The sequence below is a fragment of the Mauremys mutica genome, chromosome 1 (genome assembly GCF_020497125.1).
Source record: "Mauremys mutica isolate MM-2020 ecotype Southern chromosome 1, ASM2049712v1, whole genome shotgun sequence".
Taxonomy (NCBI): Eukaryota; Metazoa; Chordata; order Testudines; family Geoemydidae; genus Mauremys; species Mauremys mutica.
The window spans coordinates 101900873-101920387 of record NC_059072.1 but is presented as its reverse complement, the minus strand read 5'-3'; the positions used below and the strand labels follow the sequence as shown (position 1 = coordinate 101920387).

The 19515-nt window shown below is 41.2% G+C and overlaps 1 protein-coding gene across 1 annotated transcript in view; it reads right to left on the bottom strand.

Moving 5' to 3' along the window:
• The window catches only part of IGF1 (insulin like growth factor 1), a 95934-nt gene that overhangs the window by 27335 nt on the left and 49084 nt on the right, over positions 1–19515 (bottom strand). The window contains exon 3 of the mRNA XM_044988055.1: positions 3390–3571. Coding sequence (XP_044843990.1) covers positions 3390–3571 — 182 coding nt within the window. The remainder of the gene's footprint in view (positions 1–3389; positions 3572–19515) is intronic.

The following is a 19515-nucleotide window of genomic DNA, read 5'->3' as shown; positions in this document are numbered from 1 at the left end:
CTCATACATTCATAGTGGGAGGTACATCTCTGTGGTTGACTCTCAGCAAGTATTACAGAGACATTTCTTCAAAGCATTGAAAAAGCCTTGGGGAAGAGGTGGGACAGGGCTTGCTTTCTCTCAAAAAAGCAGGATGTTGCATTTTTGACAAGACCTTAGAAGTTGTTTTTAGGACTATATAAATTCTAGTTTGCTCTTCTGTAACTTTCACTGAAAATGCTTTATCAGCTTTAACTTTTGCAAAGTATAAATCTCAATATGCTGACCATTCATTTTTATTTAATTTGATTTAATTTAAATCCTTTTCTCACTACAGTTGGTATTATCATGAATTCAGCTGCCAATTTGGATTCTGTCTTTAAAGAGAAAAAATCCTTCATGTAACTTTGCAGAGAGGATCCTACAGGATAGAGTTGTGACACCAGGCCACTGCACACTGTACTCAGTCAAATGGCCTGGGCAGACAGGCCTAACCCCAGAAAATGTGCTGCACAGTGTAAAAGACAAGTAACACATAAAGGAGAGATGCTCAGAGGCCAAACAAGAGACCAAGGTGGAGACGTGTCCAGATGTGACAGTGGCCATGGGCAGCTTACTTAGGGTCATTTAGATTGTAAGCTCATCAGGGCAGGGACATCTTTTACTACATACATGTACAGCACTTAGCACAATAGGGCCCCAATCCTAGATGGAGCCTCTAGGCACAACTGTGATACAAATAATAATAATGGGGACTCAGAGTGCTAGTGTAATGTATATGTGAAATAATAATGGAGAGCAAGAGCAAAACAAGGAATCACTGGACATCATTTAAGTCTGAATATAATAGCTGTGGTGAATATTAAATTAATTTGGTTCTGGGGAAAAATGCCAGAATTACAGCTTTGGAGACTAAAGTCATCTATTAATTTACAGAGTAGACACAGCACACTTGGGGAGCTGAAATGAAACCTTCTTCCTTAATGTCCCCTCATTGTGCCTCTGTTCTGAGATAGTGAGAGAGTTCTGAGGAGATCAGTTCATGATCATTTAGTGTTTGGCTTCTCTATTGAAAATGGCACTTACTGTCAACAGTAGTGATGGTTTTATGATGTGAATACTTGTCCAGTGGGATCCGGAGTGAGGTTCTAAACTCACTTTCAGTAGATCCACAGTAGCCATCTGATTACATTTGGACAGTGATGAATTGATAATGTAAGAAAGTAAGAACATAAGAATGGCCATACTGGGTCTGACCCCAGGTCCTGTCCCAGTATCCTGTCTTCCGACAGTGGCCAATGCCAGGTGCTTCAGAGGGAATGAATAGAACAGGCCATCATGGAGTGATCCATCCCCTGTTGTCCACTCCCAGCTTCTGGCAGTCAGAGGGTAGGGACACCCAGAGCATGGAATTGCTTCCCTGACCACCTTGGCTAATAGCCATTGATGGACCTATCCTCCATTAACTTATCTAATTTTTTTTGAACCCTGTTATAGTTTTGACTTTCACAACATCTCTTGACAACAAGTTCCACAGGTTGACTGTACATTGTGTAGAGAAGTACTTCCTTTTGTTTGCTTTAAACATGATGGTTCTTGTGTTTTGTGAAGGAGTAAAGAACACTTCCTTATTCACTTTTTCCGCACCATTCATAATTTTATATTTCTCTAGCATATCTCCCCTTAGTGGTCTCTTTTCCAAGCTGAAAAATCCCAGTCTTTAATCTCTCCTCATATAGAAGCTGTTCCATACCTCTTCTCAATTCTAATATATCTTTTTTGAGATGGGGCAACCAGAAGTGCACAAAGTATTCAAGCTCCGAGAGTACCATGGATTTATATAGTATCATTATGATATTTTCTGTTTTATTATCTATTCCTTTCCTAACGGTTCCTAACATTCTGTTATCTTTTTTGACTGCTGCTGCACTTTGAGGAGGTGTTTTCAGAGAGCTATCCACAATGACTCTTTTTTGACTGGTAACTGCTAATTTAGATCCTATCACTTTCTATGTATAGTTGGGATTATGCTTTCCAATGTGCATTTCTTTGCATTTATCAACATTGAATTTCATTTGCTATTTTGTTGCCCAGTCACCCAGTTTTGTGAGATCCCCTTGTAACTCTTCGCAGTCTGCTGTGGACTTAACTATCTTGAGTAAGTTTGTATCATCTGCAAATTTTGCCACCTCATTGTTTATCCCCTTTTCCAGATCATTTATGAATATGTTGAACAGCACTGGTCCCAGTACAGCTTCTGGGGGGACATCACTATTTACCTCTCTCCAATTGGAAAACTGACTATTTATTCCTATTCTTTGTTTCCTGTCTTTTAACCAGTTACTAATCCATGAGAGGTCCTTCCCTCTTATCCCATGATTGCTTACTTTGCTTAAGAGCCTTTGGTGAGGGACCTTGTCAAAGGCTTTCTGAAAGTCCAAGTACACTATAGCCACTGAATTACCCTTGTCCAGATTTTCTGACCCCCCTCAAAGAATTCTAATAGATTGGAGAGTCATGATTTCCCTTTACAAAATCTGTGTTAAATCTTCCCCAGCAACCTGTGTTCATCTGTGTCTGATAATTCTGTTCTTTACTGTAGTTTCAACCAATTTGCCTGGCAACGAAGTTAGACTTATTGGCCTGTAATTGCCAGGATTGCCTCTGGAGTCTTTTTTAAAAATTGATGTCACATCAGCTATCCTCCAGTCATCTGGTACAGAATCTGATTTAAGTGATAGGTTACATACCATAATTAGTAGTTCTCCAATTTCATATTTGAGTTCCTTCAGAACTATTGGGTGGATACCATCTGGTCTTGGTGACTTATTACTGCTTAATTTATCAACTTGTTCTCTAACCTCCTCAATTGACACCTCAATCTCAGACTTTTCTTCAGATTTGTCACCTAAAAAGAATTGCTCAGCTGTGGGAATCTCCCTCACATCCTCTTCAGTGAAGACCGATGCAAAGAATTCATTTAACTTCTCCACAATGGCCTTATCTTCCTTGAGTGCCCTTGCGCATCTCAAGCATCCAGTGGCCCCACTGATTGTTTGGCAGGCTTCCTGCTTCTGATGTACTTTTTGGTGTTAGTTTTTGAGTCTTTTGCTAGTTACTCTTCAAATTCTTTTTTCTCCTGGCTAATTATAATTTTACACTTGGCTTGCCAGAGTTTATGCTCCTTTCTGTTTTACCCTATAGATAATTTAGAGGTGAAATACTCCATATTCAAGGAACCAGGCATTCCCTTGACAGACATTATTTTCCAAAAGTGCCACTAAATCTTTGATACCTATATTTGAAACCTAGGGGATATTTTAAATAAGAGTCACAATCATGATGCTTTTCCTTATTAGGTAAAACACACACTACTTGCTACATGACCAGGCTTGAGTAAAATCTCCTACCCTTTGTGCTTTTGGCATATCAGTGTGGCGCTGAGCACGTACAGAGCGTGCAGATTTGGGTGGCTTGATAGGAGCGCAGTACATTTCCAGCCTCCTCAGGTCACAGCTCTGGAAGCAGCATTCATCCACTATTCCCTTGTGGTGTAAACGTCTACTGCTGGATCCATACCCTGTTGGCTTACCTGCACACAACACAAATGGGAGAGTTTTATTGTTGGGGAAAAAATGCAAAAGCCTCAGTAGCACTCCTATGATAGGCTGCATTATTATAGCTGGAATACTAGTGACAGCTGTAGTTAAGGCTGCCTATATGACCCTATATGCCTATATGACCCTTTCTTCAGTTGCTCATAACTCTCTGAATCATTCACCTGAAAATGTCCAGCCTTTGTCTGTGCCTAAGGGCTATTTTATTTTAACATTTGAGCAAAACCATAACTTTTCTTATTATAAAAATGTTGTTAAAATCTTTTTTGGAACTATTTTAGCACTAAAGAGGTTGAGGGTAGGAAGCTTACATTTGGCAATGTACCTGTCATCATTTGGGTGAAAACTGACTTTGAATTGGTAAAATTAGGAGTGTTTAAAGATCATAGTTTGTTCATAAAAATCATAGAAAAGTAGGACTGGAAGGGACCTTGATAGGTCATCTATTCCAGTCCCTTGCGCTGAGGCAGTACTAAGTATTATCTAAACCAGCTCTGACAGGTGTTTGTCCAACCTGCTCTTAAAAACCTCCAATGACTTTGGGCTAGTCTACACTAGAATGGCTACCTATGTAGCTGTGTCACTCTAGCATTGCTAGAGCAGACGCTTTGTGCCAATGGGAGAGATCTCTCCTGTCAGCATAATTACTCCACCTCCCTAAGTGGCAGTAGCTTCTCTTGCTCACATAGCACCGTCCACACTGGCGCTTAGACAGATGTAACTTATGTCACTCGGGGGTGGCTTTTCCCTGAGCAACTTAAGTTATAGAAAAGTTAGCGCTAGTGTGTGCAAGCCCAGAGAGTCCACTGCCTCCCTATGTAATTTGTGCTTAACTACCCTTAAAGTTAGGAAGTCTTCCTAATGTCTAATCTAAATATCTTTTGCTGCAATTTAAGACCATTGCTTCTTGTCCTGTCCTCAGTGGTTAAGGAGAACAATTTATTCTTATTGATTTTCATCCTACTTATTTCAGACCATTTCTCCAGTTTGCCAAGACCATTTTGATTTCTAATACTGTCCTCCAATGCGTTTGCAACCCTCCCAGCTTGGTATCATCCACAAATTTTACAAGTGTATTTGATATGCCATTTAGCCAAATCATTTATGAAGATAGAATAGAACCAGACCCAGAACAGAACTCTGCAGGACCCCACTCAATATGCCCTTCCAGCTTGATTGTGAACCATTAATAGGTACACTCTGAGTATGATTTTCCAACCAGTTGTGCACCCACACTATAGTAGGTTCATCTAGATTGTATTTCTCTAGGTTGTTTATGAGAAGGTCAGGTAAGACGGTATCAAAAGCCTTACTAAAGTCGAATTATATCACATGTACTGCTTCCCCGCTATCCCGGCTTGCTACCCGGTCAAAGAAGAAGATTAGGTTGGTTTGACATGATTTGTACTTGACAAATTCATGTTGACAATTACTTATCACCTTATTGATAGGTGCTTACCTTGATTGTTTGATTATTTGCTCCATTATCTAAGCTGACTGGTCTATAATTCCATGGGCTGTCCTTATTCCTCTTTTTATAGATAGGTAATGTATAGAAGTTTCTTTAAAATAATGGATAGTGCTGTTAAGATACTATTTCCTAACATTTTAAACAAAAGGGGGCTTCACTGAGCCTGCATGTGAGGCTAAAATTAAGTGTAAAGGGGAAAAATATAGTGAATTTTTACAGACTGTAAGATGTGGTTTAATCAGAAAACAGTAAGCAGTAGAAAGTAAGATTGAGTTAGCAGTAACCGGTAAAGTGCTGTAAAAGCATTAAGCATTAAGGTGCATAGTGAGGGAATGCTGTATACTGCTACCTAGCACTGTATAGTTGTGAAACAATGTATGAAACAGGACTGGTATTGCTGTTTGCTGCTTATTGTACCCTATGGTCACTGATCAGTTGCGATAAGTGTGTGCTCTGTGAACGAGGCAGTGTTTGCCCATTAAATGTTTGCGAAAGTAAAACTCGATGACATTAATGTTTACCCAATGTGAATACAACAGGGGAACCAATGCAGCAGAAATGAATCCACTTAATAACTCAAATTGATGGTCACAGAAAATGTTTTGCAGTATTAAATCCAGCTCTAACCAACAGTAATGTTATTAAAATCCTCACAACATCCACTTCTACTTTTCTCTCCTTCTGATACATGTCTTCCTTCTTTCTGACTTTCTTTTTTTGATTTCTTGGCTAGTTTCTGCTTTCCTCTCCACTCTTTGACACCAGGCAGGGAGTTGGGCATGGAGCAGCCCTTTGGGCCTGTAGATTTACTACTACACAGTGACAACATCCAGTTGGACTGTCAGGAGACTGAGTTTTAGGAAGGGACAAGGGACTCAGCCTGGATGAAGAGTGAGACTGTCACAAAATTGATTAATTTAGTTTTTCATTGGGAAAATTTTGCTTCTTTCCCTTTTACAGTAAATTCTGGAGGCATAAAGACATAAAGAGTTGTCAGTTTGGGAAAGACAGTACAGTTTGTACTCCTTTGTGATTAAAACAAATAATCTCTGATCAAGAGCCTCCGAGACCACAGTACATCCATAAAAGAAAAGATTTTTTTTAGTGATAAAATATGTCTAACTTTTTAGCCAGGGATACCGTCAGCTCAGAACTAACTGTCCCTGTGAGCTTTGTAAACTTAAACAATAGTTTTTTTTTAAACATCCTTTTCCAGGGATTATAAATTAAAGAAAAAGAAAAACATGCTTATTTAGTACATTGTAATCCACTGAGGGCCTCTATACTGTACATTCTCTGCTAAATTATTTGTTTCATAAGGATAAACAGGACAGCAAGCCAGTAATAGATTATAGTAATATTTTATGGTGTAGGGTTGTTTTTTTTGGTGTGTTTGTGTGTGTACCACTGAAATGTCTTATAAATGTGCAGAGATAAAGACATTTTTAAAGGATTTTCTAGATTATTTTCACCCAGTAAGGAACACTACTACCTGTGAGATATGCGAGACTTGATCCTGAAGCTTTCTAACTTGATCTCCTTAGCATAACTTATTTTATAGAACTTAGTGTTTAGGGATCAAAAATAGAGTGCACTTACTTTACCTAGTACTGGGAGCTGTCTCAGCCCTGGTCTACACTGGGGGACAGGGGAATTGATCTGAGGCTTTGGCTACACTTGCACTTCAAAGCGCTGCCGCGGCAGCACTTTGAAGCGTTAAGTGTAGTCAAAGCGCCAGCGCTGGGAGAGAGCTCTCCCAGCGCTGTCCGTACTCCACCTCCCTGTGGGGAATAACGTACAGCGCTGGGAGCCGCACTCCCAGTGCTGGGGCTTTGACCACACTGGCGCTTTGCAGCGCTGCAATTTGCAGCGCTGGAGAGGGTGTGTTTTCACACCCTGCTGCAGCGCTGCAAATTTGCAAGTGTAGCCAAGGCCTAAGTTATGCAACTTTAGCTACATGAATAACGTAGCTGAAGTCGACGTACTTAGATCAACTTACCATGGAGTCTTCACTGCGGTGAATCGACTGCTGACGCTCCCCAGTCAACTTTGCCTGCACCTCTTGGCCTGGTGGAGTACAGGAGTTGATGGGAGAGTGTTCGAGGGTCAATTTATCATGTCTAGACTAGACGCAATAAATTGAACCCCGCTGGATCAATCGCTGCCCGCCGATCCGGCAGGTAGTACAGACATACCCTCAGATTCTCTCAGACTTATTTTACATTTAAATAATTGCAGGTTAAACTCTGTCCCTGGATGTGCCTGTGTAACTCTCACTGACACAGATCATGAAACTATTAATAGAAATTAGTTTATTCATCAAATTTAACTTTTTCAATGTACATGTTGCCCATTCACAGATTGTGATTTTAACAAATCTGTTGTGTCTTGTTTTAATTTAGGTTGTAAAATTTTGAGGTCAAGAACTTTTTTTTTCACTTGTCGTGTTTTTACAGTACCTAGAAAGCACTAATCCTGACTGGTTCCTCTGGGCGCTACTGAATTACTAATAAACAATCAGAATCATATATTCACTGACGCACTGTTTATCAATTGCAATTTGAGTCGTATGCCTTTTTTGTCTAGAAAAGAAGAGAAATTACATTCTGCCAAAAACCAGAACCAATTCATGGTAGCCATGGCTGCTGTCTTCAGAGTAGGGCACTGTTTTAGCAAAGCACTTAAACATGTACCTGTGTCCATTCTTATTCAGAAAAGCCATTAAGCATGTGCTTAACTTCAAACACACAATAAAGTCCCATTGAAATGTGCTTTGCTGAATGGGGTTGGATGTAAACATGTACTTAAAGTTAAGCACATGCTCGAATGCTTTGCTGCATCAGGGCTTATAGGAGCCGAACTACATGGTTCTGAGAGGGTGCTTAGGATCAGGGAATCATCATCAAAATGTCAGTCTGTTCTCAGTCATTCTGTTTATCTTCTTAAGGTATGTAGAGTACAGACACAGCACACCCAGCTAGCACTGGTATAAATAGCAGTGTAGACAGTGAGGCTACGTCTTCACTACCCGCCGTATCGGCGGGTAGCAATTGATTTCTCGGGGATCGATATATCGCGTCTCATCTAGACGTGATATATTGATCCCTGAACGCGCTCCTGTCGACTCCGGAACTCCACCAACCCGAACGGCAGTAGCGGAGTCGACATGGGGAGCCGCAGACATCGATCCCGCCCCGTGAGGATGGTAGGTAATTCGATCTAAGATGCTTCGACTTCAGCTACGTTATTCACGTAGCTGAAGTTGCGTATCTTAGATCGATTTCCCTCCGTAGTGTAGACCAGCCCTGAGACACTACTTAGATGAGTGCAGTAGAGACACACCAGAATCCTATGGTATATACCCTACATGGCTGTCTACACGCCCAAGCAGCACCTTCTATATATACACTGCTATTTTTATCATTGTAGTGTGCCGCTACCTCCCCGCTGCTGGAGTCTTTCCCTGCTGCAGTGATAAGCTCTGGTACTGAAAAGGCAATAGGGATAGGCTCTGGCAGCTCCCCACTGCTGGACCCTTTCCCTGCATCCTCCTCCTTGCCACAGACTTTCACAGTGTGGACTTAGGCCTGGTCTAAACTGGGGTGGGGGATCGATCTAAGATGCACAACTGCAGCTACGAGAGTAGTGTAGCTGAAGTTGACGTATCTTAGATCGACTTAGAATCACGTACTTTGCGTCCTGGCAGCGTGGGATTGATGGCTGCTGCTCCCCCATTGACTTTGCTTCTGCCTCTCACCGTGCTGGAGTTCAGCAGTCGACAGGAGAGCGATTGGGGATCGATTTATTGCAGCTACACTACACACGATAAATCAATCCCCTATAGATTGATCGCTACCCGCCGATCTGGCAGGTAGTGTAGACGTACCCTTAGACTTCCTTTCACTGTGACGTGGAGCTACATGTATCTCACATGCTGCCACAAGAGTAAACAAAGTCTTATACGGTCCTTATCACCATAATATTTGAGTCACTGGGGAAGTCACCATCATTTTTCATCTATCTAAATGCTATGAGATTTCAGCGATAATCATAATATTTAATACTTCTTTAGTGCCTTTCATGAAAAGATATCACAAACAATAAAGCCACACAACAACCCTAGGAAATAGGTAAATATTATTCTCTCCAGATTAGGAAATTGAGGCACAATAAGATTAAGTCACTTGTTAAATACTCCTATAAATCATGAGTCAAGTTGGATATAGAACAAGTTCCCTTCACTGACTACATGTCCTGTGAATGACAGTGTCTTATGAATTTTCCTGAGACAATAACAGTATCCCTGGTTCTCTACCAGAGCCAATTAGCTGTTATGCAGACGTATCAGAACATTTCTTACACTAACCTTTTTCTTTAATGGTAACTTTTTGTCTGATCCTGCAAAAGGACTGAAGGATCAGGCCCTCTGGCTCCTATTCAGCAAAGCACTAAAACATGCACTGAACTTCAAGCACATGCCTAAGTCTCATTGAAGTCCCATTAACGTTAAGCATGTGCTTTAGTGGTTTCTAAATGGGGATAGTCTTAAGCATGTGCTTGGAGTGCTTACCTGAGTGAACAGCATGAGAAAATATCTTTAAAAGGCAAGAAGACCTACACATGCAACATCAGTTGTCCTGTTCATAAGAAATTTTATAATAAAAGGAAATGGTCTGAAGGGGAGTTCATTCAAGGGAATGAGCTCCCTAACCTTCCGTTGCTCATATTGTAATCTGTTACCTAAAAGCCAAGGTTGCCTAAAAATACTGATTGATCCTGATATGCCAGTATGACGTATCCAGTCCTGCTCACCCACACAGTTCTTCCCTTTCGTTCTGACTCAACTTCAAAACTGCTCTCTGGCTGCCATCAAACAGTTCCTTATATTTACTCAACCTTCAGAATGATGCCTTTGGACATGTAACAGTCCTAGGAATTCCTTTTTGCTGATGTATACTCATGTCCTCAGAGGTTTGTTTCCTTTTTTGTCAGCTGTTAGCTCCAAAGAGGTTTCATATCATGTAGGTCAAAGTTTACTTAATAGAATTTTTGGCTACCATTTAATCTACTGTAGCAAAGTATTCTGCTGTTTCTTGAAAATGAGCCAAGTTATAGAATTCCAATGGTTAAACAGCTGGCTTCTGTACTTCCCTTTAAACAATGCGTGGCCGTGAAGTAATTTAGTAGGGCCTTCTCTATGCTAGACTCTTCGCAGCAAATTTCTCACTGCTGAGGCCACAGTTCAGCTCTACTGGTAGTAGCAATATTGGGAGCTCTAGTGTAGACAGCTACAGAAGGTTTAACCATCCTGCCATCTAGACCTCCTCTGAGGATTAGAAACTGCACTGATAATATTAACAATGAGAAATGTCATGAAAAATAGTTCAGCAGAAACACAGAGCTAGCTTACTACTACAAAAAGAACAGGAGTACCTGTGGCACCGTAAAGGTAATAATTGGAGATATACCAATCTCCTAGAACTGGAAGGGACCTTGAAAGGTCATTGAGTCCAGCCCCCTGCCTTCACTAGCAGGACCAATTTTTGCCCCAGATCCCTAAGTGGCCTCCTCAAGGATTGAACTCACAACCCTGGGTTTAGCAGGCCAATGCTCAAACCACTGAGCTATCCCTTCCCCCTTAGAGATGAACACATTTATTTGAACATAAGCTTTTGTTGGCTACAGCCCACTTCTTCAGATGCATAGAATGGAACATATAGTAAGGATATATATACACATGCAGAATATGAAAAAGTGGAAGTAGCCAAACTAACTCTAAGAGGCTAATTAATCAAGATGAGTTATTATCAGCAGGAGAAAAAAAAACTTTTGTAGTGATAATTGAGAGAGCCCATTTTAGACAGTTGACAAGAAGGTGTGAGGATACTTAACATGGGGAAATAGAGTCAATCTGTGTAATGACTCAGCCATTGCCAGTCTCTATTCAAGCCTAAATTAATGGTATCTAGTTTGCAGATTAATTCAAGTTCAGGAGTTTCTCATTGGAGTCTGTTTTTGAAGCTTTTCTGTTGCAAAATTGCCACCTTTAAGTCTGTTACTGAGTGACCAGGGAGGTTGAAGTGTTCTCCTACTGGTTTTTGAATGTTATGATTCCTGATCTCAGATTTGTGTCCATTTATTCTTTTGCGTAGAGACTGTCCGGTTTGGCCATTGTACACGGCAGAGGGGCATTGCTGGCACATGATGGCATATATCACATTGGTAGATGTGCAGGTGAACGAGCCTCTGATGGTGTGGCTGATGTGATTAGGTCCTATGATGGTGTCACTTGAATAGATATGTGGACAGAGTTGGCATCGGGCTTTGTTACAAGGATAGGTTCCTGGGTTAGTGTTTTTGTTGTGTGGTGTGTGTGGTTGCTGGTGAGTATCTCACAGCTCTCGGGAGACAGATCAGTCCTCGCTTGCAGACACCCCCCTAACCTGAAGCAAATACTGGTCACTCAGTAACAGACTTAAAGGTGGCAATTTTGTTCTGTATGTATATATATCTCCTTACTATATGTAATATATATATCCTTACTATATGTTCCATTCTGTGCATCTGAAGAAGTGGGCTGTGGCCCACGAAAGCTTATGCTCAAATAAATTTGTTAGTCTCTAAGGTGCCACAAGTACTCCTGTTCTTTTTGCGGATATAGAGTAACACGGCTGCTACTTCTTCGGTGGCGGGGGGCCCCTGCTTCGGTGGTAGTTCGGCGGCGGGGGGGTCCTTCCGCTCCAGGACCCGCCAATGAAGTGCCCTGAAGACCCACGGTGGGGCCCCCCTGCCACTGAATTACTGCCAAAGACCCAGCACTTCGGCAGTGGGTCTTCGGCGGTAATTCGGCGGCAGGGGGTCCTTCCGCCCCGGGGCGGAAGGACCCCCCATCGCCGAAGACCCAGAGCGGAAGAAGCTCTGGGGGCCCTGGAGCGAGTGAAGGACCCCGCTCCAGGGCCCCCAAAAAACTCTTGTGGGGGCCTCTGCGGGGCCCGGGGCAAATTGCCCCACTTGACCCCCTCTCTGGGCGGCCCTGCCTAAGAGAGTTTTGTTGGGAATGCATGAGCACTCAGATGACATAGCAATGTAACATATGAAGTCATATGACTTTAGTGAGAGTTTTGCCTGAGGAATCATATAATCATAAAGACTTAGGGCTGGAAGGCACCTCAAGAGGTCTCTAGTCCATCCCCCTGTGCTGTGGCAGGATTAAGTATATAAAGACTCATGGATTAGGCTTTATGAGAAAAAAGTCACTGTGTTTTGAACAGAAAAATCCACACAGACAACAAAATCAAACGTATTTCAGCTCTGGAAAACCTAGATTAACATACTGTAGGCTAAATCCACTTAGAAGGAAATTATTACTTCTGTCTATGTGGATTTAGTCTCCAGTTTGTGTTAATTTTTAATTTTAGTTAGTGTTTGCCAGACAACCTGACACATAATTAAACAGGGTAATTTTCTTCCCCTAGGAATCTGCTTTCAGAAACAATTTTTTGCTTTTCATTCGATATTTAATCTTAATTTCCTCAACCCCCAAGAAAACCCAACAACCCCTCTTAAACTTGTTTCCAAAGTACAGAGGATGTAACAATTTACCCTCACACATAGCTGAATTGCACTATGCCCTCTGCACAGAGCTGCTATTTGGAGGCCATTAAGTCTACTAAACATGTAATAAGGCCATTAGTCGCCACATGGTAATTTTCAAAGTCAGTTGCGCTGATGTGAAAAGTAAGGCCTATAGGCTTGGGTAATAGTGCACTGGGGTATGAAGTGAAAATTGTATAGTTTTAGAATTCTTAAAAAAAAAAACTAACAAAAAATTGGGAAACAATATGATGAATTGCTTTAGACCAATACAATTCTCCAGGGGGTGAAAACTTTGCCAGCACAGCACAATTTACAAGCCTAGATCAGATTCCAGCACTGGAAAGTAATAGACACTGCCAAAAAAAATTATACTTTGGCAAGAGAAATGCTTTGCTGGACAGAAATTCATTTCTAAGAGAATAGCCAGGTTTATCAAGGTCTAGGATAAGATAATCAGAAGCCAGTAGATCATTGTTACATTTGAATTCACAGAATGTTGCATACTATGGTGCAGCTTCCATAGAGGACGTTGGGATTGCATTCTTCCAACTGTAATGAGAATATATTCCCTATTCTTGTTACAATAGAATAAATTAACATTACACCATATCCTCTTCTTCTTGTATTTGTTCTCACAACAATGAAGTACTGCATAAGAATTTTCTGTGGTAGTGGTGATGGTATTGCCCTCAGCTATCCAAGTAAAACATGGACCCCCAAAATCCAATTTAGATGGGGTTAGAGGCCTCTTTAATATTGTTAATGAAATAAATATTGGGAATTGTGTGATTATGGGAGACTTTAATTTCCCAGCTATATATTGGAAGACAGGTGCTACTAATAATGGTAGGGCCCAGATATTTCTGGATGTGATAACTGACAGATTTCTTCACCAGATAATCACTGAACTAACAACAGGTGATGCTATTTTAGACTTAGTATTGGCAAGTTGCAAGGACCTCATAAAAGAACTGGTTGTAGAGAACAGTCTTGGTTTGAGTGATTATGAGCTAATTCAGTTTAAACTAAATGGAAGGATAAACAAAAATAGATCTGCAACTAGGGTCTTTGATTTCAAAATGGCAATCTTTACAAAATTAAGGAAATTATTTAAGGAAGTGGGCTGGACTGATGAACTCAAAGATCTGAATATGGAGGATGCTTGAAATTACCCTAAGTCAAAGTTGGAGAGACTATCTGGAGTCTGCATCCTAAGCCAAGGGAAAAAATGTGTAGGAAAGGGTTGCAGACCAAACTGGATGAATAAGCATCTCAAACAGGCTATTAAGAGAAAGCAGGAAGCCTACAAGGAATGTCAGAAGGAATAGATCAGCAAGGAAAGCTACCTCTTGGAGGTCAGAAAGTATAGGGAAAAAGTGAAATGCCAAGCAGGGCTTGCCAAAGAAATTAAAACCAATAATATAAGGTGTATGAATAAAAAGAAGGAAAGAAGAAGTAGGATGGCTAAGCACTGAGGATGGGGTGGAGATTAAAAATAATTTAGATATGGCTAAGGCTGCGAGTCTGTCACGGAGGTCACAGCAGTCATGGATTCTGTGACCTCTGTGACTTCTTCAGCAGTTGGTGCTGGCCCACGGCAGCAGTTTGGATGTGTGCAAGGGGGCTCAGGGCTAGGGGCAGGGGTTTGGAGGTTGTGTAGTGGGTGCTTACCTGGGGTGCCCCCTCCAGCTCCTAGGCAGTGAAGGGGCGAGGGGTTTCTCTGCGCTGCCCGTGCCCGGAGGCCCCATCCACACAGCTCCCATTGGTTGCTGTTCCCAGCTAACGGGAGCTGCGGCAGCTGGCGCTTGTGGTGGGAGCAGCGAAGGAGCCCCTGCCCTGGCCCCTGCCTCTGCCGCCTAGGAGCTGCAGAGATGCAGAGCTGGGTAGGGAGCCCCTGCCAGCTCTGCCAACTTCCCCACCCCCAGAACCTGCGGGGTCCCAGGTCACCTCCTCCAGCACCCATGGGGCCACCAGATCGCCCCATTCCCAGAGCACCCCTGCCCAAGTTTTAGTCATGGTGGATATTTTTAGTAAAAGTCATGGACAGGTCATGGATATCTGAATTTTTGTTTACGGCCCGTGACCTGTCCATGACTTTTACTAAAAATACCCATGACTAAAACATAGCCTTAGGTATGGCCGAAAATCTAAACAAATACTTTGCCTCAGTTTTTAATAAGAATAATGAGGAACTTGGAGACAGTGGCAGGATGGCTAATGGAAACAAGGATATGGAAACAGAAATTACCACTTCCAAGGCGGAAGCCAAACTCAAACAATAATGGGACCAAATTGGTGAGGCTCAGATAATTTCCATCCAAGAATATTAAAGGAACTGGCACATGAAATTGCAAACCCAATAGCAAAGGGCTGTAACCTAGGACTGGAAAATTGCAAATATAGTATCTATATTTAAGAAAGGGTAAAAAAAGGTGACCCGGGAAACTACAGGCAGATTAGTTTGACCTCAATTGTATGCAAAGTCTTAGAACAAATTTTGAAAGAGCGAGTCGTTAAAGGCATTGAGATAAATGGTAATTGGGATAAAATGCAGCATGGTTTTACAAAAGGTAGACCGTGTCAAGCCAATCTGATCTCTTTCTTCAAGAAGATAACTGATTTTCTAGCCAAAGGAAATGCAGTAGATCTAGTCTACCTAGATTTCAGTAAAACAGTTTATACAGTTCCACATGGGAAATTATTAGTTAAATTGGAGAAAATGGGGATTAATATGAGAACTGAAAGGCGGGTAAGAAACTGGTTAACAGGGAGACTATAATGGGTCATACTGAAAGGTGAACTGTCAGGCTGGAGGGAGGTTACTAGTGGAGTTCTGCAAGGATTGGTCTTGGCACAGTCTTATTTAACATTTTCATTAATGTCCTTGGTACAAATAGCGTGAATGTGCTAATAAAATTTGTGGATGACACAAAGTTGGGAGGTATTGGCAATACAGGGGAGATCTGGAATATCATACAAGACAACCTTGAAAACTGGAATAATAGAAATGGTATGAAATTGAATAATACAAAGTGCAAGGTCATGCACTTAGGGACCAACAACAACCATAATGAAAAAGGCTAATGCAATCCTAGAGCATCGGGCGAGGTATTTCCAGTAGAGATAGAGAAGTGTTATTACCATTATACCAGGCACTGGTGAGACCTCACCTGGAATATTGTGTGCAGTTCTTGTCTTCTATGTTTAAGAAAGATGAATTAAAACTGGAACAGGTGCAGAAAAGGGCTACTAGAATGATCAGAGGAATGGAGAACCTATTTTTTGAGAAGAGACTTAAGGAGCTTGGCTTGTTTAGCCTAATGAAATGAGAGCTGAGGGGAGATATAAATGTGCTCAATAAATACATCAGAGGAATAAATACCAGGGAAGGAGAGGAATTATTTAAATTAAGAGCCAATGTTTGCAGAAGAATTAATGGATATAAACTGGCCATCAACAAGTTTAGGCTTGAAATTAGATGAAGGGTTCTAATCATCAGAGAAGTGACGTTCTGGAACAGCCTTCCAAGGGGAGCAGTGGGGGCAAAAAACCTAACTTGTTTCAAGACTGAGCTTGCTACATGTATGGAGGGGATAGTATGATGAAATTGCCTACAATGGCATATGGCCCATTTGTGACTGCTATTAGCAAATATTTCTGATGGCTGGAGATGGGACACTAGATGAGAAGTGCTTTTAGTTACCACAGAGAATTCTTTCCCAGGTGCCTGGCTGGTGGGTCTCGCCCACACACTCAGGATCTAACTGATCATTATATTTGGAGTTAGGGAGGAATTTTCCCCTGGGTCAGATTGGCAGAGACCCTGGCGTTTTTTGGGTTTTTTTGCCTTCCTCTGCAGCATGGGTTAGGGTCATTTGCTGGTTTGAATTAGTGTAAATGGTAGATTCACTGTAACTTGAAGTCTTTACATCAAGATTTGAGGACTTCTGTAACTCAACCAGAGATGATGGGCCTATTACAGGAGTGGGTAGGTGAGGTTCAGTGGCCTGTGATGTGCAGGAGGTCAGACTAGATGATCACAATGGTCCTTTCTGACCTTAAAGTCAGTGAGTCTATGTATCCTTTCCTTGCCCACACTCAGTAAAGATATGGTCCTGAGAACAACTATTATGCCTCTTTAATACCCATCTTTTCCTGTGGTCAATGTAACATCTCCCTTTTTCCAGTTGGATTAGTCGGTGAAAAGCAATGTTAAAGCCATTGTTTGAGTAAAATCTTAGCTCCATTGAAGTCAATCTCAGAACTCTCGTTGACTCCAGTGGGGTCAGGATTTCACCTTATACATTGCCTGCAAGAAGCTGCTTATGTAGGCCCTGATCCAAAGCGCATGGAAAGACTTCCATTGTCTTTAGTGGGCTTTGGATCAGGTCCATAGTGAGTAATCCTCTGCTTTTCCTTCCGTCTGTCCAGATGGAGAACAAACATCAGCTCACTAACATGTAAAGAGACATGGGGTCAATGGATGTTTGGGGAGACCTTGAGGGAGGCAAGAATAAAAAAGCTAGTGAGATGCCCTATATCAGAATGATCATTTTCCTATGGTAATGCTGGTGAAAATGGAAAATAGTATACTAATCTGGCTACATAATAAAGTTTCTAACCATGTAGTGCTCCTTGGATGTCCTTCCTTAGTTGTATTCTGAGGAATGATAGAAGATAACAAATTACACATGTGGTGTTCTTCTACATTTCAGCATCACTATCTTGTTAGGGACAGTAGGATTTAAGAGCTTTGGCATAATGACATAATAGAATTTATTTCTCTGTGGCATTTTTCACACTCCAGGTATGTCAAAATATCTTACAAAGATGTGCTAGCCCAGTGACTGTGTAAGACTGCACACAGCCATTATAACCCATGTTATGATGATTTTCATTTATCCTATGATAGTCCCCAAAGGTCTCGATCACAATTAAGCCACCATTGTGTTAGCCTCTTATAAACACATAGGTAGACAATACTCCCTGTCTCAAAACATTTACAATCTCATTAAAGACAAGTGAGAATGACAAACAATAGGAGGGACGGGAAGAGGGAGAATGAGGATAACGGTAATAATATTGTACAGTTATTTAGGTTTGCAATGTGCACAATATGATAGAGGCTCAAGTTATCATTACAGTCAGCAAAGCAGCAGCTTCATGCTCTACACTATGCAGAAATAGAGAATGAGCCATAAATAAGCCACTAACGTTTCATTCTGTGGCTTCAGGTTGAGTAGCATTGTTTGAACCAGCCCTGACTAAGAGCTTTGTAGTTCTTTATGAGTTAAAAGGTGATTGGTTACCAGAGCTGTGACACGAAAATAACTTAAATATGGCTGCTTATGTAATTTCAGTTTGTAGATTTCTTATGCCCATAATTTAAAAAGTGAGTTATTTGCCAGGGAGTTGAATTTTGGTTTACTGCCACTTTCAGGATATTGAGGTACACATATGTCCCTGTCATCACTGTGTTCCCAATGCCTCCCAAGTATTTGTGAAGATATCCATGCAGGACCTCTGATAGGTAGTGATGTATTTACCCCTTTTTCAGGTGGAAAACTAAAGCACAAAGAGATTAATAGCTGTATTAGTTCATCCCTTCTTATGTTAAGTAGTACCTTCCTCCAAGTTCAGAAGGTTCCTCACGGAGCAAGAGACTTCTCAACTTGAACAGTGGTGGCAGAATACAGCCTTAAGTGATTTGCCTAAGGGAATTCTGTGACAGTGTCAGGAACCAAACTTAGATCTCCCAAGGACCAGTATAATGCCTGAACCACATCGTTATCTTCCCTTCATCCCTCTTTTTAGTTATTAGATTTATGCTATTGACTTGTAAAAGAGTAACCTTGAAAGAAAAACATTCCTGTAAGGTCACGATGCTCCTGTCAAACTTGTTTTATGAGCTAAAAGAAAAAGTGAAGCTTTCCAGTAGAGTACATGGTTATTAGAGAGTGAGGATAAAGTCACAGGTGAGAGAAGGACAATGAGTTGTGCCTGGATAAAAACCAACAAGTAGCTAAAATATACTGGTGGGCCTGATTCACCTCTCTCTCACACTGCTTTTACATTACTGTGACTCCATTCACTTTGATGGATTTGCTCTCATTTAACACTAAAGTAAGTGAAAAGAGAATCAGCTTCAGCGACAGCAATAGAAACAAAGAGCATGTTTTGAGAAATAAGTGAAACTTCTCCAGAGATGTTCCTTGGATGTTTGAACACTCCTTGCTGCTGCTGAGGGGATCCTAGAGGGATCAGCTCTGGTATACTACTTGTAGGACCACAGAAGACTGTTTACAGGCAGTGAAGTTTGGTAGCAAATAGGAAAAATTCCTGAACTTGCAGAGCTGACAGAGCCCTCTTATTCCTGCTTTTATTACTTTTTTTTTTAAAGGACCACATGCCTTTCTAAGTGGGAATTTTGAGTTCTCACTAACTTGGTATAGTCTTTTTAGTGGCGTTTCAATGATACATATGTTAAATTCCCTCTTAAAGTTGAGTTTCTTAAGTAACCAGAGTAATTGCTTTCTTGTACTATTTCCACTCCAACTTTTCTAAAAACTTGAATGATGATGGAAAGCCCGGATCATTTAAAGATGTTTCTCAGAGATTTCTCTTTTATTTGGCAGTCTTTCTGTCTTTTTGTTTCACTAGGTTCATTCTCTGGATGAAACAGGAACATTGTAAATTTTAAGAGGGGTGTGGTTATATTGAAGTCTGTATCTGAAATGAATCTAGCTTTCACTCGAGCTCCTCCTGGGATTGGTATAACTCCTAAATTCCATATGCTATATTAGAAGCTCACAGACTTCTTTTGAGTCCACAGCATTACCCAGACACAAGGAT